The sequence below is a fragment of the Mobula hypostoma genome, chromosome X2, assembly GCF_963921235.1.
Source record: "Mobula hypostoma chromosome X2, sMobHyp1.1, whole genome shotgun sequence".
Taxonomy (NCBI): Eukaryota; Metazoa; Chordata; class Chondrichthyes; order Myliobatiformes; family Myliobatidae; genus Mobula; species Mobula hypostoma.
In genome coordinates, this window is record NC_086129.1 from 24,913,315 (window position 1) to 24,938,369 (window position 25,055).

The window sequence follows — 25,055 nt, forward strand, 5'->3', positions numbered from 1 at the left end:
AGAAATCTGATGGTAGAGGGGAAAAAGCTGTTTCTGTATTGTTGAATGTGTGTCTTGTCACTCCTGTACCTCCTCTCTGAAGGCAGTAACAAGAAGAGAGCATGTCCTGAATGGTGAGGGTCCTTAATGATGGATGCCACTTTCCTGAAATACTGCCTCTTAAAGATGTCCTTACTGGGGGAAGTGTTGTGCCTGAGATGGAACTGGCTGAGTTCACAATCCTTTGCATCCACTTGAGATCCTCCAGACCGGGCAACAATGGAACCAGTCAAAATGCTGTCTTCTGTACTTCTATAGAAACCCTATCATCTATCCTACCTAGAACCTTCCAAGTAATTGTATGAATTTCTATAAGGTCACCCCTCAGTCTCCTTACAGTCCAGTGAGAACAAACCCAGCCAATCCACTCTCCTTTTGTAACGGATCCTCTTGCATCTCTTCTGCACTCTTTCTGGTTCGACCTCATCCTTCCCGTAGTGAGATGACCAGGACTCTATATAGTGCTGATGACAAGACAACCAGATCCATGCCCCAGGTCGTCCCAAAGGCAGATCCAGAGACATATAAGAGCAAAAGCTCCCTCGGTGATGGTAGATTTGGCAAGCTACTGTTGGAACTGCTCTGGCGTTCAGACACACTGAATTGACAGTCCCTTCCCAGAGATCTTTTGAGGTGTCAGTAAATGAATTGAAACCCATTTAGCTCATTTGTGTTAAATACCACAGGGTGCAGAGGAAGTAATAAGATTAATGGAGGGACTTTGTAAAGTGAGATTGGGCCTTAAACATTTAATGAAAGATTTTACGACTGGATGGGCTGCAGTTCAGCCCTTTAATCATTGCTGCTTTGTTCTGACATGAATTAAAATCCTTAGATGTCTATTCAGTTATAGTTTCTAAGCTGCCATTGGTTATCTTCTTTGATTGACTGCTGTTTTCAATGTGAACTGACTGCTAGAAACAACAACACTAAGTTGTAACATTCAGGGATGTGCATTTCATTCAATTAATTATTGTCTCCTTCCAAAAATGAACTGAGTAAAGGCGCTGCACCCGTGGTATTAACCCATTCAGGTTAGAAGCTCTCGTTCAATTTTTATGTGGGGCTATAGTCATACTATCTTAGCAATAACTTCTTGCTCTTAGATGCAGTATGTAAGGAGCCTGATTTAATTTTTAATGATTTCACCCACTCACACTGCTGTCTTTAATAATCGATGTACCTGCTCACATACAGCTCTCTGCTGTTTAAAATCTTGTTTCTTTCTAACATCATTCTTCTAGACTATGCATCGAGAATCGGTCTGTCCACTCTGCAAACCCAACTATGTAGTAGTCCAGTCTTTTATATTTTCACCAGAACTCGTGATACTTTGATTGTTTCCTCTTACTTCCCAAATCCAATTTATTGATATTTAATGTAAATAACGGAGACTTAACATTGAAAGCTGAGGGGTGCCTCTTGCCACAGCTTTTTGTTCACTGCTTCCTACTCTTTAGAGAGAAATTGCGGTTGGTCGCATTATCAAGAGCAAAAAGCGCAGAGTTCCCCACCTCACTGATATCCAAAACTTGATGCATCTTGGACGCCTGGTACATTAGACCCTGGCACAGTGCAAGATGTGGACTTGCCTGGGCTGTCATATGAAGATAGAACAGCCCATTCTGGCTCCTGATTCAATGACCTCTTTAGACTTCAGTGCAAAAGAAGTTGTGTCTCCTTGTTTTTTATTAACCAAGCCCACCTATTATTCCCAGAATCATTTTGGGAATCGAAACCAATGTTGTATTTCTTTACCCACCTGTGCATGCTGCTTTACTCCTTTAGGGCCAGTCTCATTTATTACTGCATCCAGAACTCTTGGGTCTTTACTGCTGAAGCCAGTGGTTTGGAATGAATAGTCTTCAGCAACACACAAAATGCCGCAGGCCAGCCAGCATCTATGGAAATGAGTAAGCAGTTGATGTTTTGGGTCGAGACCCTTCTTCAGGACTGTAAAGGAAGGTGGAAGATGCCAGAATAAAAAGGTGGGGCGAGGGGAAGGTTATAGGTAAAGCCAGGCAGATAAAAAAGGTAAAGGGCTGGAGAGGAAGGAATCTGAAAGGAGAGGAGAGTGAACCATAGGAGAAAGGGAAGGAGGAGGACCATCAGGGAAAGAAGAGGTGAGGCTAGAGTGGGAAATAGAAGCGGGGGGGGGGATTTTTTTTTACCAGAAGGGGAAATCAGGTTGGAGGCTACCCAGATGGAATATAAATTGTTGCTCCTCCACCCTGAAGGTGGCCTCATCATGGCACAAGAGTAGGCCATGGACAGACATGTCAGAATGGGAATGGGAATTAAAATATTTGACCACTGGGATAGTCTTTAGCTTGACCGCTGCATTTGGGGATTTTGTTTTTTACTAGCCAGTCATAGCAAAGGTTTATCTACTAACAATTTCAATCCATTGTTGTGTTATAAAGCCTGTCTTAGGAACACCTAAATGGCTCTCATAATACTCTACCATTATTCTCTCATAATGGAACTAGTTTTTACCACCTTTCTCTCCACTTTTCATAATTACTCTTTCTTATAGTCTTTTGTGCTTTTGATGCCATTTATTAGAGTACCCTGTAGGAATGATTACCAGATCAGTGATTTTTGTCCAAAAGACAGAAAATACACAAAATCGACAAATGGACGCCTTTAGAAACAGAACCTATTTGTTAGCCGGGGCAGCATGTGTTACCTGCCATTTTGAAGAATTATGAAATGTATCCCATCCCATCCTTGGCTAAAGAATTTCAGTGTATCTGTACTGTAAAGAAGAGGGAGAGCATAAGGTACTTTGATCTAACAAGCTCCTCAAATTAGTTCTGAGGTGAAGCATCACTTTAAAGCTTTGTTATCTTTCATCCTGGACAGATGACGGCCACGGCACAGCAGACTACCAAGACACAGCCAGTGCATATTCCAGCATCCTCCACAGCTGCTACTCCTGTAGCCACTGTACCACTTGATCCTCAAGCACAGCTGGAGTCTGACAAAAGAGCAGTGTACAGGTATGTACAGCTATAAATACCATGCGGAGCAGTGTTTGAATGTGAAGAATATACAGTATGACGTGCAAGTATAAAGGGATAATTATACAGATATGAAAATGTGGTCAAAGCAGAGGTCAGAAATGAAAAGGCATGCAGAGTAGAGGCAAGACCAGCCTATACCGTGCTGGATGGTGGTACAAAATTCATTTATTACATAACGCAGAGTTTTGAAAAGTGCACACATAAACAGGGCAGAGGTAATAAAATCTGTCCACCAGTTTACAAGTATGAAAGGAATGCATGGAGATGTGTGCAAGTACAACTATCCATAGAGCAGTATAAAGGTGTAAGAAGGAAATCTGAGTGCTGTAAGGTTGAACAGAAATACTCACAAAGGATTTGGATGAGTTTCTAAGCACTCTATGTTCCTATGCAAATGAGAGAAGACGCAATATAATCCTAAAGTTAAACTGCACAAGTCCGTGTCCTTGAGTTTACTCTTTGACCAGTACCATTTCACTAGCTTGTTTGAGCTGTTACATTTTATACTACAGGTTTATCAGTAGTTCCTCTCTATTAAGTTTCCAGTGACTGGGTGTAAAGAGACATTTCCCTATCGATGAGAGTTGTAAGTGATGCATGTTTCACTGTGTTCAATGCTTCATGAACTGATGACACTAGATTGTGGAGTTATCTTCAAACATATCACCATACTTTTCCAACAAAGTTCCATGGCTTGATTACCTTTGGTCCTTCTTTTTTCACTGTCTGCTTCTGGAGTATAAATGGGCGAAGACAGACTGAATGGACGAAGACTTGACAAATGGCTTATAATATGATTAAGTGTGAAGTCATCCTCATTAGTAGCAACAAGAGAGAAACAGATTATTATTTAAATTGTGACATTTCTTAAATTGCGTTGGTGTTCAGAAGGACATAGGACTCCATTTACAGGAATCAGAGAAACCTATTAGACAGAAACAGCATGCTATTGGGAAGGCAAATGGTGTGTTAGCCTTTATTGTGAGAGAATCTGGATGCAAGAGTGAAGATGTGATACTGCAATTACATTCTGTCTTGAGACTATTTCTGGAATATTTTGTTCCACCTACTCTCCTTGCCCAAGGAAGAATATACATAATAAACAAGAAAGTGGGATAACTTCTGGGATTCTGTGGGGTTGCCTTAGGAGGAGAAGTTGAACTGATTGGCCTTGCACTTTAGGTTTTAGAAGAATGGGAAGTGATCTCATTGAAACATGCAGACCTTTCTAGCTTTTACATAGTGGTTGCATGAACAGTAGTTCCTCTTGCTAGAACCAAGAGCCACCTTCTCAAAATAAGGAGGCATAAGATGCTGGAATCTGGAGCAAAAAAACAAACCGCTGGAGGAATTCAGCAAGTCAGGCAACATTTGCGAAAGGAAAAGAATCGTTGATACTTCAGGTTGGGACCCAGCATTATGACTGAGGTCGGAGAGGAGGGAGGCTGGAACTGGTAGGTGATAGATGGACCAAGGAATGGTGAGGAGTGATGGGCAGGTAGAACCAAGTGGGGAAATAAGTCAAGATTTGGTCATTCAGGATATCATGCACTTAGTGTCTTCGATATGGATTTTGGCTTCTGAGGCTACCTGACTGATCCCTGCATCACTCCACTAATCAGTCTTCCAAACCAGAATGACCTACTAATTCCTACTTTCTTTTCTCTCCATTAACCAGTCACCAGTCCAGGACAGTTTAATATCCCCAATGTAATCTGCTGTAATATTGTTTAACAAATCTCTTGCATGGCACCTTATCAAAGGCCTTCAGAAATACTATGCCTTTTGGTTTATCGTTACCTATACTTCTGGATATAATCTCCAAAAAAACATGATTTGTCTTGTGAAAATTTACGTTGGCTCTGCCAAAGCTATCTATAACTACCACTGCCTTAAAATTAGATTCTAACATTTTTACTTTTACCCAGCCCCTTGGTATGAACATAGAATTCTCCAACTTTCAGTAATTCCCTCCCCCTCCCTTCCTCTATCCCTATGTCACTCTGCCCCCTCTCCCAGCTGCCTATCACCTCCCTCATGGTTCCGCCTCCTTCTACTACCCATTGTGCTTTCCCCTATTCCTTCTTTACCTTTCCTGTCTATCCCCTCCCTGCTTCCCCTCCCCCACCCCTTGATCTTTCCCCTTACTGGTTTTTCACCTGGAACCTACCAGCCTTCTCCTTCCCACCTTCCCCCCACCTTCTTTATAGGGCCTCTGCCCCTTCCCTCTACAGTCCTGACAAAGGGTTCTGGCCCGAAACGTCGACCGATCTTTTCCACGGATGCTGCCCGACCTGCTGAGTTCCTCCAGCGTGTTGTGAGTGTTGCTGGTCCTGTTTCCTTCCTCCTTTCTTAAGTAGTGAAATTACATTTACTGTCTTCTATTCTCTGGGAACAATTTAGAATCTATGAAATTTTGGAATCAATTTACCAAAATCTTGGCATGAAATTCACATTCAGTACTCTTAATTTCTCCATTTTTCTAACCAATTCTTATGTCTTGTTCATAACTGATGTTAATTACTTTAATCTCATCTTTCATCCTGGATTGAAGTTCTCCATTATTTTGGAGAGGTTTCTGTGCTCACTTCTATGAGGACCCGTGCAAAATAATAATTTTTCTTTTCATTTGTCTTATTCCCAATATAACTTCTGTTGTTTCATTCTGTGAATAATCCACATAAAATTTGCTAAATCAGTGGATTCTGGTTAATTGGGGCAGACACTTATTTGGGAGAGCTCTTAAAGAGCAAAAACTGGTTGAGAAAATAGCCAATATTCCCTTCATTCACTTTGGACACTAAGCTGCTTGATTAGGACAGGAAACTGTTGCTGAATAGTTTGTAACTAGCATCATACGTGTAAACTTGTGTGGCTATTAGGCATGAAACTATGCTTAGAGCGAACAGTATTTAAATAACGTCAGTTGGGCATGTATCTGTTCAAAAAGCAGTGATTTTTGTCAGTGATAGTTGGCGAGAAATAAGCAGTAAGACAACTTAGAACTGTTTTGCGCACTGCGGTTTCAAGCATCCAGGCTTGGAGATGCCAGAAATGGCCAGGAGTGAAAATGAAACTAGTTAGGAACTATGAAGGATTTGAAAGTATCAATTATCATCTTAAATGTTACAATGAAAATGAAGATTTGGAGGATGCATTTGTCGAAAGCATTGTATGAAGGCAGTCCATTATCTACACCAGTATCTGCTAATTTTGTTAAATTATAGTCGATCAAAAGAACACGGCAGTGTGTTGGTTGTCTGTCGTATCCGACAATGACAGTGAAACTTGTGGAAAGAGTTTTTAAAGTGGAAAATCCATTCCACCCTTGTGACCGCGGAAGACCAGGTCCAGTGGTACAATTAGTCATGACAAACTGGGGTCTTCCTTGGTTGCAGGGGAAAGCTATGGCTTCTTCTGTGCCTCATCATGCCCTTCGCTCTCCACCACGCATTGCAGAACCGCCTTCTTGGCCATTGGATCTCACTGTTGACCTCACCCGCTCAGTCTGCCGGAAATGACATCGCATGCTAGGACAGGCATGTCCCTATTTCACTGGGATATGAAGCCCACTGACTGCCCTCGCCTGCTTTAGCCTGTTTGTCGAAGGGGTGTGCTGGGGTGTGGCCACTGTGGCATGCAAACTGCTACTTTGAGTCAAAGGTAAAAGCTGAGTGCCCAGTGGGGATCAAAGGTGAGTGAGCTGTTCCTGAATGGATATGACAAGCCCCTTCACCAGAAGCTCTACCCCCTCCATAAACGGCCATGTACACTGGATGAATTCCTCCATAGATAAGCATTAGAAACTAATACACAGTTTTATAGTACTGTAGTAGCATTGGTAGTGTTTTGATTTGCTCTGTATTTCACTTAAATACATAATTTGTTACTTAGTTAAGCAGTAGCTTGTTTTTTTATATCTCTTTAACTATTTCCATGAAACTTCAGCTAATTAGGGCAGCCACTTAATTGGGCCAAAATGTATTGGTCCTGATGTGTCCCAATTAACCAGGATCCACTGTATTTTCCTTTGTACAATATATATCCACAGAAGCCTGGTTTTCATGTTCTTCACTGGATTATTCTTTGAGCTTTTCCTCTTTTTGTTAATTTCTTGGTTCTGCTCTACAGAATTCCGAATTTTCCTTTGATCTAATAGTATCTTTTACTTATTAGCCATGGTTGGACCACTTTTCTTGTTGGGTTTGTATGTCTGAAAGCCACATATATTTACTGAAAACTGTACATTAATTCTTTAAATCTTAGCCTTTGCTTGAGTACTACCAAACATTTTCTTATAGTTTCCCAGTCCACCGTAGCCAACTCACACTTCACACCCTGTTTATTATTGAAATACATTTATTATCAGAGTATATATGTAGTGTACAACCCTGAGATTTGTCTTCCCCACAGATAGCCATGAAACAAAGAAACACCATGGAACCCGTTCAAAGAAAAACATCAAACCATCTCCCATGTGCAGAAGAAAAAACAAATCGCTCAAACGACAACAAAAAAAGGGTGAAAAACACAAAATCGAAGAGGGAGACGAAGCATATTTAGTTCAGCTCGGTGTTCATTATCTGCAGACCACCCCAGTTCAAAGTTGCCCAAAATAGTAACAAAAATGGGACCAACCAGAAACACATCATAACGTGAACTATAGAATCCAATCCACAAACTGCATTGATAAAACCTTGCTCATTGTTAGTGTAAAAGTATCTAAATTGTAGCAGCCAATCCTTGCAAAAGGAGGTACAAAAATGACAATCAGTTAATCACATTTTTTTTTTTGCTGTTGACCAAGGGAGAAATATTGGCCAGAAATGTGGAGAGAACATCTATAATGATCTTCACATGTTGTCAAAGGTTTTATTATGCCCTCTTGCAAGGGCAGATAATGTCTCACCCAAAAGAAATCTGAAAAATGACTTCCTCTAACAGTACTGCGGTGGCTGCGGATAGATGTTGAAGTGTCTGAACTGGGACTTCTATAAATAAGGACTGAAGTGAAAAGTCGACCACTGAGTTAAGAGAGGCATATTTAGTCATGTAAATTCAAGGGATAACTTGAGAATACTTTGTCTCAGAATTCAATAGCATCTTCGTCCATGGTGAAAACAGATGATGTAATCGCCTTTGATGCCTCAGAATTTCCCTTTGCCTCCATGGATATATTTTCCTTATGGAATCTCTCCATTTTCACTATTTTTCACTCTGTTCTTTCCACATGGCTAAAAAATATTCTTGGGTTCCCTTTTCTGCTTACTGCCAATCTTTTCTCTTGCTTACTGCCTCTTATTTCCATTTTTTTTTAACCTTTCTGTGATCAGTCAGGTTTTGACTTGCATTAACATATGTCATAACCTTTCTCTTTTCCATACTGTTTCACATTCTACCTTTCAGTCACACATAGAGCTCTGGTTTTAATTTCCTTACCTTCTCCCTATGGGAACATGCTTAGAATCTAGCAAAGACATCTCTCATTAAAAACCTCCCATTGTTCAATTACAGTTTTGCCTGCCAACCTTTGATTCCAGTGTACCGAACCAGATGTGTTTTCAACCCAGTGAAACTGGCCTTTCTCCAATTGATGCTTTTGACCATGAATGGTCTATATCCTTTTCCATAATTTTTTAAACATTATGTTCTAATCACTGCTGTTTCTTCCCCTACTGAGTGTTCTCCTGTTTGCTAGCTCATTTCCTGAAGCTATGGCCAGCTATACTGCCTTCCTCACTGAGCAAACGTCATGCTTGAGAAAGTTCTCTTCAGAGACTCCACTTGCCCTTTGCCCCATAAGGCCTACAAGTCTATGGATAGTTGAAGTCTATGGATATTGCATTTCTCTCCAATGTGTCTGCATATTTGCTCTTCGGTATATTTTCCATTAGCTGGCGGAGTACAGCATAGTCTCAACAGCATTATTACACCCGTGTTTAATTCTAAACAGATGCCTTCTTTGAATCTTTCTGTTGTGACTGTGATCGAAGTCACCAGAGAGATACGGAAGCTGGTGGTATAGAAGTCTTTCTCCATCATAGCAAACGATACTGGAGGCACTCTCGGTAGAGTCTCACAGACTCAAAAGTAAATCACTTTTGTATATCCTTAAGATCAAAGGTAACAGTAGGTGATACATACAATTTCAATCATTACAGCATCATTTACTTTAATATTTGGGTTGACAATGCTTCTTTTGAATAATATCTACAATGGGAGACACCTCTGAATGTGCAAACACCCCCACTGGTACAAACTAATGACACAGATATTCTTAAAAACTTCTGAAGACAAAGAGCCAGACACCCAAGATTAGTGTCTGTGTGAGCTGATTTCTGAGTACACGACAATTAGAGATTGATTGAAACTATAGTTATGACCATGTTTGATATGCTAAGTGAGAACATGAGCCTGGTCTGCCAGCTTGAACTCAAGTTACAATGGTGCAAATTACTTAAACCAATAGTTGCCTAGATTGCAGGCCAGTTAGCACAACCCCGTTGCCTTAACATTTGACTGTTGCATATGCAATCTCATGCTTTGTGGGCCAGTTTAACTACAATTTACTGCTTGCAATTTACAATAAAACTGAAGACTGGTGCTTGTTTGAATTATTATCTGCTATATTCACATAACTCAAATACTCCCTAACACACCCTCCTCTTGACCCCTCCTGGACAGAAATCTGTCCCAGGAGGCCAAACATAAAGGAGGATCTAATTAAGTAAGGCAGCAAAAATGCCCTTTACTTCCAATCCCTTCCTCAATTACTAACCTATCATGTCCCTATGTGTACCTATATCTGCCCTGTCTAACATCCCTAACTGGCTATCTACAAGACTGAGAAGCGATGGTAATAAAATGTTCCAGATATTTGAACACATCCGCTTCTTGGATACTTTATCCTCTCAATGCCAACACGTCTTTAAAATGTAGCTTTGTCATTCATGTGCTTGTTGCTCCCTTCCCTGTTGGCTCATTGCAGTTTAATCATATCCTTATCTTTACCCTTTCAATCTCTGATAGCTGAAACTCAGCAATGGCTATCAGTAGTTACTCTGTGTGCAAGGCACCAACAAGGTAACTGTGCAGCAGTTCACATTCCACGCCATGACAGTGGATTGTCCAAATAATCTGACAGGTCTCTCAGCCCCTTTGATTGATCTACAGGAGGGTTTGGGGTGGTCTCTATTAGAATAGCTGAAAGGACTTCACCCCACTGGCACCCCCACCCAGATTGTCCTTTCGATCACTGAAAGAGCTCAGCTCATTTGTTTCCACTCCCATTCCTGGTTGGCATGATTGCTCTCAGGTGCTGTGTGAAATTTCTTCTTTTTCTCAATCTGCCTTGCCATCAAGGTTGTAGAACTTGATGTCTGTCATAACTTGAATCCCTTCTCATCTCTTTTCCCAATATCTCTCTGTCCTGATCTATATAAATAGCCATCTACTTCCCAGAAACAGCCTTCCTTATAAAGTATAGTTACCATTGTTCTTTACACTTTATTCATAGCTTGGTGACACGCTGTCCGTGCCTTCTGCATTTGTGTTCCCATTCTTATTCATCCACAGGTCTTCTTCCATTACAAGTGGATGTGAAGCAGTAGGCTGGTGTTCATCACGTAGATTTTCTGTAATGACACTGTTACTGGGTAGACTCGATCCCTTGTTTGGTCTGTGAGAGTGAAAAGACTCGGTCACCCAACTGTGGGAGGATTGTTCTCTCGTTCACTCTCTCACTCTCACTCATCAGCATTATGTTGCTGCTGTTTTGTTCAGTCCCTCAACATGTTACTCTGGTTACTGTGATCCTTCACATCTCCATATTATCTTACTGAATTGGCTCCAGTAGTTTCTTCCTCCATACTTTTAATTTCTTTTGCCGTGTGTTTATTTTCTCTCTTTGCCTGGTGATCTGCAGACTCATTCCCTTTCTGCTTCGTACTCTCACCTTTCTAGTGAGCCTTTACTTTAGTTGCTGCTGCCTCTGCAGGCGGCTGCACTGATTTTAACACTTCTTGACTGTCTTTAATCTTTGGGACCTCCAGACATGACTCATTCACATTGCCCTGTCTCCCATCCCTGTATGGGGCTGCTGTCTCTTTGTGGGCTACATTGTCTGCTCTGGGAATCATACAATCTTGCTCTCCCTGTCTTGTCCATGTGATTTCTCCCTTCCTTGAACCGATGGTAGCACTTGGCTTACTCAATATGTCTACCCCCAGGACAGTGCCCTCTTTGTTTGAAAAACTCTGCTGGAAGCTGCACTCCTTCTTTCTCAAGAACCTGAGGTTCACTGCTCTCTGCCCTCATTGGTTCACTCCCTGTAAACCACCTCTCCATTCACTGGAAAGGGTAGATCAGTTATCAACACTGATGTCCACTAATATATGTTACTGTGCAAAAGTCTTAGGCACATACAGTATATATAGCTAGGGTGTCTAAGACTTTTGCACAGTACTGTAGTAATTATATGTATTGCACCGTACTGCTGTTGCAAAAAAAAACAAATTTTATAACATGTGAGTGATGATAAACCAGATTCTGATATGGGTCTCTATTGTGGACTGAGAGTGGGAAGGGGGCAGGGAGAAGGGAATCATGGTTGGGAAAAGCGGAAGGGAGCAGGAAGCACCAGAGAGACATTCTGTAATGATCAATAAACCAATTGTTTGGAATCAAATGACTTTGCCTGGGGTCTCTGGGCTGGGTGAGTCTCCACCTGCGCCATACCCCAACCCCTGGCACTCCTTCTCTGCCACCTATCCCACATCCCTCTCACGGCACTCCACCCTCACCACTCCCAACATGCTTTGTTCCTACCGGTTAACGAACCCGCCCTCTGCTCCACGTTGACAAATGCAGTACGGTGCAAAAGTCTTAGGCATCCTAACCTATATATATGTGCCCAAGATTTTTTTAACATATCACATTGCCAGCCCCCTAATCCCTTTGTGTACATCCATGGGTGACTGGTACTGGCAATGGAGGCTGCCGCCAGCCATTTCTCTGACCTGGATGCTATCCTCACCAGCTCTATGATCTGGTCAGCAGTCAAATTGGACAGAGAGGGCGCTGCTGTCATTTTTGCCTGTTTTGGTGAGTGACTCTCACACCTTTCTCTCCTTTTAGGACATTGCCTCTAAAGATGGCCTGAAAAGCCACAGCTGTAACATATGATCTTTCTATGTCTATTCCAGCAGTTTCTTCTTTGGTGTCCCAGTTGCTGGCACACAAAACAAGTTCTCTGCACCTTCATAGTAGCTACATTTACTACAACCACTTTGATTTTCCCTCCCATTCCTCTGGTCCCTCTTCCCAGCCCATGATACTATCACTGGGTAGGTTGTTCTCACCGCTATCCCTAAATCTAAAACTTCCTGGTGGACTGAGTTCAGGCCTTCCTTCAGCATTTTCAGGAAGACTGGATCGTCCCTCCATGGATTACCCAACTCTGAGTACTCATACGCTCAATATTTACACTCTGCTTAACCCAGGTTCATCAGCTCTCTGAACTACTGACAGCTTCGTTCCCAGTTACTCTCACCTCCTCCCAGTTGCTGCCTCACTTCCCCTTTAAAGCAGCGATATCTCTCTTCGTTCTTGGTATTCTCGCAAGTTGTCCAATTACCATCCCACATTCTCTGGGCCATACTCTCCCACATATTCCTTGGACATTTAGCTTTCACCAACATGTGTATGTTCTTTGGATGAATCTGTTGAATTTCAATCATTTCTTCCAGCTTATACCAGAATTCTGAATTCCCACTTCAAGTGAGGGCAGCTCTGACAAAGTGCTCTGCTTCTCCACAGGGGCGAAGAGTCTGTAAATGGTGCTACTCAGTGTTAAGGGCTGGCTGGCGTCATCTCGACGTGCCATTGTCTGAACTCATAGGTGCCATCCCGACAGAAATACCTGACATCTTCCTCAAATATCTCATCACTAATTCCCACAAAATATAGATGATGGCTAAAAATTAAACAGTACACACACAGAGTATCTACTCTGCAATCTGCCACTTATGTGCCTGATGTATTAATTTCCATATAAATTATATTACACTTAAGGTTTCAAACTTGTATTTAAAACACACACACATACTCATACTCACAAGTATACTGTTATACAGTCTCCCAAATTAGCGTACACGCAGCTCTGTGGCGTTTTGAATGTCAGTAACCACCTTTCATAACTGGTGGCCCTGTCTCATCAAGCTACCGAGAACTGTCTGATAGCTAGTCCCTTACACTAACACATGCACCACATACTTTTATATCTACTAGTTCAGCTCTCTGCGTGTTCTTTGATTCTTTGTGATCCCGTGGTCATTGACCTGAACAGATCTAAATGTGGGTGCGACTCTTAAAAGATACTCACTGTCTTTGACTGCTTCAGGCTGTTGGCCATACAGTAGGTCACGAACATATCCTAGACAAGCCCCCAAATGTTGTGACTGTGATCAAAGTCACCGGAGAGACATGAAAGCTGGTGATATAGAAGCCTTTAGTCATCATGACAAACCGGCATTCCTCTGGAGACACTCTCGGTAGAGTATCACAAACTCAAAAGTACATGGCATTTGTATACTCTTAAAATCAAAGGTGACAGGTTATACAGTACAACTTCTATGGTTTCACTTCAATATTTTGGGTTGACAGCATTTCCTTTGAACAACATATCTGCAATGGCAGACACCTCAATGTTCAAAAACCCCTGTTGGGACAAAGTTATCACACAGATATTCTAAAAACTTCTGAAGACAGAGAGCCAGATGCCCAAGATTAGTGTCTCTGCAAGCTGACTTTCTGAGTACATAACAGTTCAGAAATTGATTGCAACTATAGATATGACCGTGTTTGATATGCTAAGTGAGAACAGTAGCCTGGTCTCCCAGCTTGAACTCAAGTCACAAGGGTGCAAATTACTTAAACCCATAGTTGCCTGGATTGCAGGCCAATTAACACAACCCCATTGTTTGGGTTTGGCTGATACAGTACATATGCAATTTCTCAGTCTGTCAACCAGCCTGTGCTTTTAACTTCAATTTGCCACTTGCAATTTATAATAAGAACTGAAGACTGGTTCTTGCTTGAATTAATATCTGTTATATTCACATAATTCCAGAATATTCCCCTCACAGTTTCTCAGACATTCCCTTTCTGAAAATATTCTCAATCAATGCCACCACAGTCCCCAGCTTTCCTGAACACCGAAGTGGCAGAAAGGTGCGGTTTTGTGGAGCTGCTGCCTCGCACTCTAGTGACTCAGGTTTAATCCTCACCTCTGAGCTTCTAAGAAATTAGAAGAACTTCACGCTCTGGCAAGTGGAATCCAAGGGTAGGGGAAATCCAGAAGATCACAGCCATTCCAGTGGAAGTAAGAGACAGAAAGCATGAAAATGGATTAGCACCACAGAAGTTTCAATCTTCCACACAGTTATAGAAGTAAATATCCTTACTCCCATTCAGAATGTGTAAAAGATCCAGGACAATGAGCACAAAATCCAAGGCTTAATCACTGGTCAAATTCCGATGTATAACTCAACAACGTGCAGATCAGTATTTGCAGTACAACTGTTCCATTACAGTCAACAAGCTAAATACTCGTAAGGGCAAGTAACAGAAATCCGCAATGATTACAACATGGGAGCAGTCTGTCTAGCCTGCCCAATCCTATACATAGTGGTGCCAGGCATCTGGGCTCACCCCTGACCTCTGGTGCTGTCTGTGTGGTGTCTGTATGTTCTTCACTGTGGATTTTCTCCAGGTTCTCTGGTTTCCTCACACAACCCAAAGGCCTGTAGATTGGTAGGTTAACCGGCTACTACAAGTTACCTCTAGTGTAGTTGACTAAATCTGGGGTGAGCTGATAGAAATGTGGGAAGGATGAGGAGGGAAAAAAAGTACAAAATGTGTGCTTGGTGGTTGATGTGGATTTGGTGCGTCAAAGGTCCTATTTTCACACGGTATGACTCCATGACTTGATGACCTAGTACACAAAAATATTTGGAATCCAATGCTGACCTTTGAATTGGATCTGTGTTATTGTTACAACATTGGTAGCCTACATTTTAATTGCATATAACTCAGCAACTTACTAAAAACCTTTTTATAACATAAAGTGCATGTATATATGTAAATACATCTTAGGCTTTATTGCACATGCACTTAGTCTGGGATTGTGTAAAATCTTTGTTCTGGTGTTTATCTCTGTTCATCCTTTTTGCATTTTTTTCCCTCATTTCAACTGATGAATTCCTTTGCCCAAACAAGGGCCAAATTCGTTTGAACTGCACCCTTCTATGATCAACTCTGTGGAGGTGCAATCTGTTCACCTGTTCTGGTATCACCTCTGTTATTACCTACCCCTGAATCTGAAGCTATCCTGTCCTGCACATTTATCTGTCCAGATCTCTTAATTCTGTTCTCACTGCCATGTGGCAAGGGAAAAATCCAGAGATTACCTCCTTCGGGCTCCTGCTTCTTAATCTCTTTCCTAACCCCTTAAAATCTGCCTGTAAGACCTTATCCCTTTTCTTACCCTGTAGCATTGTTACCTTTAAGGACCACATCTTTTGGCTGTTCACCCTCTCACTTAAGACTTCACTACAACCACTCAGTGATATCCTAAACCATACCATGAGAGAGGCAGTATGAAATCCTGAAATCACTTCTGTTAGCTCCACTATGGAATCCACTTTTAAGTCTTGCTGCCTTGATCTTTCTCCCCTCTCCTTGCACGTGATGCTGTGATCTTGGTTCTGCCTGTATTCCCAGGAGAAACTGCTCTTAATATTCAAACCTGAATCAACAACCCGTTTCTGGAGGAACTCCAGCAGGTCGAGCAGCGTCTGTGGGGTGAATGGAGTAGTCTACATTTGTGCTCAAAACCCTGCATCAGGATGCAAAAAAAACTTAGCTGTTTCATTCCATCCACACAGATATTGCTAACTTCCTTTGGCAGACTGTCTTGTTAGTCCAGCTCCCAGCATCAGTACTCCCTTGTGTTCCCTCACAGCTGAATACCGGTTTGGCAGCAAGGTGTCCTCAATGCTCTCCTGGACTACCAACCCTGCAAGTCTACTTGAGCTCTCTTGAGCTGCGGAGTGATCAGCTGTTGAGCCATCCACAAAGCACACCAACCTACTGATGAACTTGTGGCTTCTGTCCCGACAGCATCTGCAGTTATCTAGCGCTCTGGAAATGCCCTCAAGTTCCCGATGAGCACAGGATATTCATACATTCCACTGGTTTCTGCTGCCCTGCTGTATTTCTACTTACCCGATTAATTTGACTAACAGAAAGAATATACTTATAATACTAATACTATTAGATTACTAACTGTTTCACTTGCCCTGAAGGAACTTCTTTAATTCCCCAGCTCTTTGTTTAATACAAATGCTTGTTTAATCTCACTATGACTGTGGTTCCCACACTAAGTATAAAATCACCAGGGCTCTTTTAAAAGCTCTTTTAATCTGTTTTTTAAGTCTTGCTGCTTTATTTTCTTCATCAATTTACTGAGCATTGTTCGATTTTGATTCCTGGGTGACCACGCTTCTACTTGTTTGGTAACATTTGTAAGCTTTAAAAAAAAATCCTTGACATTTCTTATTAGCTTTTTTTGTATCATATTTCTAGTGGAATTTTCAGACCCCAAGTTAATGTTATTCTTTTGAAAATATTTCTTTAATGTTTGCAATTGCTTATCTACTATCACATCCTTTAATTTACTAAACTACATCTGGCAACTCGACCCAGATACTTCCTATAATTCTCTACTTCAATTTTAAGATCATATTGATTCTATCTTAAGCCTTAGGAGCAAGGTCCTTTCAGCATCTTCAACTCATTCTTTTATTCACAAGACCACCAATCCTTTTTGTGTTTTTCTTTACTAAAAATCGCAATTTAATCCTTAACCTTGGTTTTCAAGCTTCCATTCATAACCACTAGTTAGAAAGTCATTTCTAGTTGTGTGATTGACATTTTTATTGTTATAGCTTTTTGTTTTAGCTAAGGCCTTAAAACCATTATTAAGCTATTTGATAGTCCTAGTTGACTTTACCCAACTGTTGTTCTACAGACTTGGCTTTTCTCTTGAGGTTTATAAATAGGTCATCTATGGTACCCGGTGCTCTCTGTTCAACCTCCACTACGTCAGTGAGACCACACTGATTGGGGGACCGCTTCGTCGAGCATGTTCTGTCAGATGCATAAGGTGCGTTCTCCCTGTGGCTTCTCATTTCCATTCCAACATGTCTGTCCAAAGCCTCCTCTACTAGTACTTACAGGCCAGGCTCAGACTGGAGGTGCAACACCCTATACTCTGTCTGGATGGCTTCAAACCTGAAGGATTGAAAATCGATTTCTCTAGCTTACAGTAATTTCTGCCCCCCTCCCCCTTCTCTCTTTTTCCATTCCTCATTCTGTTTTCCTTCTCACCCTTTCTCTTCACCTTACCTGCCCATCACTTCCATTTGGTTTGCCTCCTCCTTCCCTTTATTCCATGGTCCACTGTTCCCTCCTATTAGATTCCTTCTTCTTCAGCCCCTTACCTCTTCAACCTACCAGCTCCCAGCTTCTTACTTCATACCCTCTTCCCCCACCCATCCTCCTTTCCCCTCACCTGGTCTCACCTATAACCTGCCAGCTTTTACTCCATCCCCTCCATCCACCTTTATTCTTGCTTTGGCTCCCTTCCTCTCCAGTCTTGGCCTGAAACATCGAATGTTTATTCCCCTCCGTGGATGCTGCCTGAGTTCCTCCAGCATTTTGTGTTTGTGTTATATTCTTACACCCAATACGTTGCCTTTGGGACTCCCATTTCCTCATATTGTACTCCATCTGCCAATTCTCGGTCATTCCTTTCGGGTTGGCTCAGTGACACAGGGAGCAGTGCTGCTGCTACACAGCTCCAGTGACCCTTGTTTGATCTTGACCTGCGGTTTGCTTGTTCTCCTTAATGGCTGGACTTCCCTCGAGAGTCCTGGTTCCGTCCCACATCCCGAAAATCTGCTCGATGGTAGGTTAATTCTCCACTGTAAGCTGCCCCGAGTGTGTGAGTGAGAGTGCAGAATCTGAGGAGGATTTGAAAGGAATATGGAGAGATTAAAATGGGATAAATAACATACAGTAGTTGAAAAGTGAGTGGTTACTGCTCATCGTCTCTGTTTTAACCTATCCTCCACTCGCTGACCCACTGACCTTGGTATCATCAACTTCAGCTCCAATGCAATTGGTCCCTTCATCCAAGTCATAAATTAAATTAAAAAATAGTTGAGGCCTCAGCACTGATCTCTCTAGCAACCCAACAGTTACTGATTTACCAATTTGGAAATGACCTATTTATCATAACACTCAGTTTTCTGTTTATTAACCATTTCCTGGTCCATGATATTTGGGGGCGGGGGGTATTTTTGAGAAGTTTCTTTGGCGTTGGAGTAGGCAAGAATACAGAGGCCAAGAATTTTTCACTTGCTTTGTGGAGCTCTAGATTGGCATTTGTCAACAACAGGATTCGAGTTCCTCTGCGGCGCTACACCACAGAAATGTTGGATGGGGAATGAAGAATTGGTGCCTGGGGTCCACTCTGTAGGTACTTGTCTCAAATATTCATTGTGTTCCTTCATTGTACTGTGGTCTCTGACTGGTTCCATGCCTGGTGATTCAGTCCTGACTCTGTTTGTTGACCATGTGAAGTCTGCATATTCTCCCTGTGATCAGGTGCTCCAGTTTCCTCCTCCATCCAAAAGACGTACATAACAGGTAGGCTAATTGTCCTTGGTGCGTTGTGACTGGTGAATCTGAAGGGAGGATGAGAATGGGAGGAGAAGACAATTAGGATAGGATGAATGTAGGATTGCAGTAAATGTGTGGTTGATGATCAGTACAGACTAGGAATTCTGAAGGGCCTGTTTTCATGCTGTATCTCTTCATGACAGGGGAATTTTCTCACCCAAATAGTACTCTCTTTTTCATTGTCAGTGTTATAAGACAAGATAAGAATCAGGCCATTCAGCCCCTTGAGTCTGTTCCATCATTTCATCATGGCTGATTTATTTTCCCTCTCCACTCCATTCTCCTGCCTTCTCCACGTAACCTTTGACATCCTTGCTATCCTCCTCAATAAATATACCCAATGACTTGTCCTCCATAGCCGCCTGTGGCAATGAATTCCGCAGATTCACCGCCCCCTGGCTGAAGAAGTTTCTCCTCATTACTGTTCTAAGAGGATGTCCTTCTGTTCTGAGGCTGTGCCCTCTGGTCTGAGATACCCCACTACAGGAAACATCCTCTTCACGTCCACTTTATCTAGGCCTATCTTTCAGTGATTAGATTGGTAAATTGGTTTATTATTGACATGCGTACAGTGAAAACCTTCGCTCGTTTATTTATTTGTTAGGATGCAACACAAAAAAGGCCCTTCCGGTCCCTCAAGCTGCGCCACCCAGCAACCCCTGATATAACCCCTGCCAAATCACGGGACAATTTACAATGACCAATCAACCTATCAACCGGTACGTCTTTGGACAGTAGGAGGAAACCCATGCGGTTACAGGGAGGGCTTACAAACTCCTTACAGGCAGCGACGGGAATTGAACCCTGGTGCTGTAAAATGTTGTGCTAACCACTACGCTACAGTCCCGCATTTTGCATGCCATCCATACAGATTATTTCACTACAGCAGTGTTCTGAGGTAGGACAAGGGAAAAGCAATAACATCATACAATATAAAGGTTCCAGTTACAGAGAAAGTGCAGTGGAGGCAAACAATAAGATGCAAGGGCCATAATGAGGTAGATTGTGAGGTCAAGAGTCCATCTTATTGCAGAAGATGTCCATGTTGCTCATAAGCAGTTCTCATCGTGAAGCTGGCTTTGTCGTGGCTGACTAATGATTGATATTTGAGAGCAACCACTGAGCAGCTACGTGAAAGAGCTTTCTGGGTGGGATGAGCGTTGATGGGCCTGTGCTCACGGGGCTCTGCGATCCCAGCGGTCCTTTGAAATTGATTGCAGGTACAGCAATAAATCACAGTCTTCCTCTTGGGGATGGATGACATATGGGGTTGCTATTCCCCAGTGTGTGCAGTAAATCAAACTTAATGGGGGTCATTTTAACCTTGCAAGTCCATTGGGAAGCTGATCGGCTACGGCACTAGTTTTACAGCTCTTCCAGTTATTTGTTTTATTCATTGTTGAAGTTACTAGAAAGTAATAATAGGTGATAAAACTGGCTTCTAACATAACCCAGAGGTTCTCTGTGAGTTTAGTTAAAATTATTCCTGATCATCCGGTTCTTTTAACATAAGCAAGGGAATAAACTGGGACAAAATTATACTCCTGCATTGTTCCTCAACAAATATTTGTGAAGAATTAGATCTCGTTCTATATCACCGCTTTATGATCTGAACTGATGGTGACTCAAGTCCCATTCTTTTTTGGCCATAGTGAAAACAGGCATGGTTTTGTTACGAGATTAGGTTTTTAATAATGTAATCCCAAGATCGGTGGGCTATTTGGCCACTGTGAATTTCCCCAAGATGCATGGTAGAATCTGGGAGTCGAGTTGATGGGAATGTAGGTGGTAGGGTAGGATTAGTGTCTATTAGTGGTGAAGGTCAACATGGACAGAGAGTTGAAAGGCCCGAGTTGTATCTCTCTCTGATTCTAAAAGTAGCATATAATCTTTCTCATAGCAGTTGCAGGAACCTGAATTTAGGATGGAAATTGTGTTCTGTCTCAACAGCATGTGTAAATAAAGCAAATTTGGGTTCTCTAACTTGTTGAGAATATGATTTTGCAGTATTAGGCAACACAGATTGGTCAATGAATTTGCTTTAAATAAGTGGTGAAGATCAAACTAACTGCAAGTGCTGTCAATTTAAAATAAAAATGAAATATATACGTCTGTGGGAAGGAAAACATAGTTAACATTTCAGATCAGAAAGCCAAGGTCTCTCTTAACAACTCCCATTTACCCACTGGCCAGCTAACCTCATTTACAACTTATCCTCATGCTCACCCCAGGCTTACCCCTTCCCCCACCAACCCTGGTGACCTTCTTTTGCAACGAGCCTGGAGAAACTTGTCTCACCAGGGATCTCTTACCATGCTCATCGCAAAAGAAGCTCACCAGGGTTGGTGGGGGAAGGGGGTAAAACTGGGGTGAGCATGAGGATAAGTTGTAAATGAGGTTAGCTGGCCAGTGGGTAAATGGGAGTTGCTAGAGAGCGAGAAGACAGGCAGCAGAATGTAGGAGTTGTGAAATGCAGAGCAGAAAGATGTGCCTGGCTGGACACATCCTCCGTCACAGAGAAAAGGGAAAAAAAAAGTCAAGGAGGGAAAGCAAGCAAGCTGAGCCAATATGAAAGATGGACAACTTGATCTAAACAGAGAAATAAGATTAGAAACCTAAGAGACTGTGTCTACAGGTGGAAGGTGGAGGAATAAGCAATCTCCTAGATCAGCGGTCCCCAACCACCGGGCCGCAAAGCGTGCGCTACCAGGCCGCGAGGAAATGATATGAGTCAGCTGCACCTTTCCTCATTCCCTGTCACACACTGTTGAACTTGAACATAGGGTTGCCAACTGTCCTAGATTTGCCGGGACATCCTGTATATTGGGCTAAATTGGTTTGTCCCATACGGGACCACCCTTGTCCCGTATTTCCCCCGCTAAGGTAGAGCGTTCCTATGAAACCCCCTTTCGTGCAGAAATGGTGTAAAGCGAAGAAGCAATTACCATTAATTTATATGGGAAAAATTTTTGAGCGTTCCCAGACCCAAAAAATAACCTACCAAATAACACATAAAACCGAAAATAACACTAACATATAGCAAAAGCAGGAATGATATGATAAATATACAGCCTATATAAAGTAGAAATAATGTATGTACAGTGTAGTCGGGAAGATTAAGCCAAAACCGATTTGTGGGAAAAAAAATCAGCACGTATGCGCATGTGCACGTCATATAGGCACACGTCACGCATACGCACACAGGTGCCTGCGCAAGGCTTCATGGTCATGGTAGTCTTTCTTGGGGTAAACCCAAGTGTCCCGTATTTGACTGCTACTTGTGTCCCTCATTCGGGAGTAAGAAAGTTGGCAACCCTAACTGTAAAAGACATGCTGAGGTGAGTTTAACCCTACTTGAGCACCCTCCCCCCAGGGTCGGCTGGTCCGCAAGAATATTGTCAATATTAAACCGGTCTGCGGTGCAAAAAAGGTTGGGGACCCCTGTGCTAGATGAACCTAGTGGGTCAAGCAGCATCTATGGTGGGGGAGGATGGCGGTGTAAGGAACAGTCATCATTTTGGGTCAAAACCCCAGCATCAGGATAGAGAAGTTGTAGAATTTAGCATCAAGTCCAACTTGCCCAGATGGAAGAGGCATGTTGTTCCTCAAGCTAGCATGAGCCTCATATGACAGTACAGGAGGCTACACATTGATAAGTCAGAGGAGTAGAGTGATGGAGAACTAAAGTGACAGGTAATGGTCAACCCTGCAAACTGAACATAGGTGCTCTGCAAAATGATCACCCAATCTGTGTTGGATTTCCCCAAGGTAGAGGAGAACATAGAACATACCGTAGAACACTATAGCACAGTACAGGCCATTCAGCCCAAAATCTTGTACTGACCTTTTAATCTACTCTAAGGTCAATATAACCCTTCCTTCCTACATAGCCCTCCATTTTTCTATTATTCATAAACAAAATTGCAAACATCAAAAAATGTATTTCACTGGACTGGTACAAAGGAATCGCTGGTCTACCTGGAAAGGCCGTTTTGGGCCCTAAGATGGTGGGAAGGGAAGAGGTGAAAGGAAGAGCGGTGCATCACCTATAGTTGCATGGGAAAATTGCAAAAGAAGTTGTTGCTGGGAACAGAAGAATGAACCAGGGAGTGAAAAAGGGGGTGGTCCCTGCAAAATGCTGAAAAAGGAGGAGAGGTCAAGATGTGTCTCTTAGAGTTGTTTTGAAAAAGTGGAACACTAAAAGAATAGCTTGAGTAAGTGCTAGATCCTTAAATAAGGAAACTATCATACCTACTGCTCAGTTATATGTATTTGAATTAAGAAAAGGAATACAACTTCCTTTCCCTCTTGAACATTCTTTGTATTTTTTTTTGTTAGATCATTGTAGTTTGAATGGATTTTAAAGAATGTAGTGCTTTTTCATTTCATGTGATTTGAATAATCAATTTTTGAGGTTTAGCAATGTCTTAAGCTGAAAGGAAATCTGTCAGTTCCAAAATGTTTTGGAAGTGCTCTGGTTCTTTGCGTTCCTCTCTCTTCACTCAACTGAGCTCAATCTGTTGGGATAATGTGGGGAAAAAGTTGGAAGAAATATTTGAAAGCAGCAAGTAAAAGTTAGTTTTAGCTATTGGCATCATCTCAGTTGTACAGTTTATTTAAGATTTATTTGTATTTGTAATTCACTCATCTCTGTCATGGGCCAATTAATGACCGTAGAGAATTATTGCAGATCAAAACAAACCATTATTTCGCCCAGGGCCTATGTGTTTTGTCTTGTTTTCTTTGTGAGAAGACTGAGTAGTGTGCTGTAGCTAAATATCAGACAGCCCCAGAGGCACTTAAACATTTTCCCTTTGACCTTGTCTGGTCCCCTTGTCTTCTGAGAATGCAGGTTTCTCTGACTAAGGCAGTTGCTTGCTGTTGGTATGTTCCCTCGTGGACTTGAATGTTATGTTGCTGATGTTCCCAGGAACATACTAATACTCAATTCATGTTCTTTATATAATCTCCTGTCCCACGGGCTATGTAACTGTGACTGAAGCCTGACGGCGATCAGGGAAATGATGCACACTTTCAAAATAGATGTATATGTTTTCCTCTTTCCTGGTGGTATGTTATGCACAGGATCAAAAAGTTCTCTGAAATTTGTATCTGTGGAGAGCTTGTTGGGAGATTTAAAAAGTCTCACCAAGTTTGTAAAAGTGATCTCAGTAATATTGGTTCTCATTTTGAGAGAGTACTGGTTTTACATGATATATTGTGTGGGCAGCTTTTTACAGCGATGGAATGCATGAAATAAAATTGATTGCCATAAGCAATGAACGACTGATAACTGGTCTTAACAAACAATGTCTCAGGCAGGGTTTATCATTATGTGAAGAGGCTAAAGAAACAGGGATTTTTCTCCTTGATATAGGGAGATTATGTGAGATTTAATTGAGATGTTAAAATCACGGGGAGGGAGGTGTTGGTATAAATAAGTAGAAACAGCTTCCACTGATGTGGAGAATAAAAGTTTTAGATGACTGGGAAAAGAAAAGGTACAGTAACTGAGGAAAATTTCCATTCCTTGTAAACTATGATCTGGAAAGCTGAAAAAGGTAGTTAAGGAGATTCAGTATTAACTTTCAAAAGGAAATTGAATACATTTTTGAAAGGAGGGGAGTGGAATGCAGGGCTCTGTGGAAAACTGGAATAATCTGATAGATCCTTCAAAGAACCAGCACGGGTTCACCACACTGAATAACCACCTTTTCGTGCTGTATAATTTTTGCCTTTTGTTCCCTAGTCTAGGCCTTTATTCTTATGCTAAAGTAAAATTCTCTAAACACTAACATATAAACAATACTTCATGCCAATATTTATATTACAAGTCGACTGAGCATTAGCTGGCATCAAAATGCAATGAGGTTATTAGTGTTGCTGGTGTTTCCCAGTATATGTACTGTAGTTAGATTAGAGACCTGGATAGAAACTAATTGTAATCGCTAACTTTCCAGGACATCAGAGATGTCCTTCTCCTTCAAAGAACGGGATTTCCCTTCCCTTCCTCCACTATTGATCCTGCCCTCACCTGCATCTCCTCCATTTCCCGGACATCCGTGTTTCCCCATCTTCCCGTCACTTTAACAGGGATAGAGTTCCTCTCGTCCTTACCTACCACCCCATGAGCCTCTGCATCCAAAGATCATTTTCTGCAACTTCTACCGTCTTCAATGGGATCCT

General features: G+C 42.0%; 1 protein-coding gene across 9 annotated transcripts in view; it reads left to right on the plus strand.

Annotated features, from left to right (window-relative positions):
- Positions 1 to 25,055, plus strand: part of pknox2 (pbx/knotted 1 homeobox 2) — a 533,394-nt gene that overhangs the window by 357,682 nt on the left and 150,657 nt on the right. For all 9 annotated transcript variants that reach the window (XM_063038519.1, XM_063038517.1, XM_063038526.1 and 6 more), the window contains one exon: positions 2,905 to 3,041. In XM_063038519.1, coding sequence (XP_062894589.1) covers positions 2,905 to 3,041 — 137 coding nt within the window. The remainder of the gene's footprint in view (positions 1 to 2,904; positions 3,042 to 25,055) is intronic.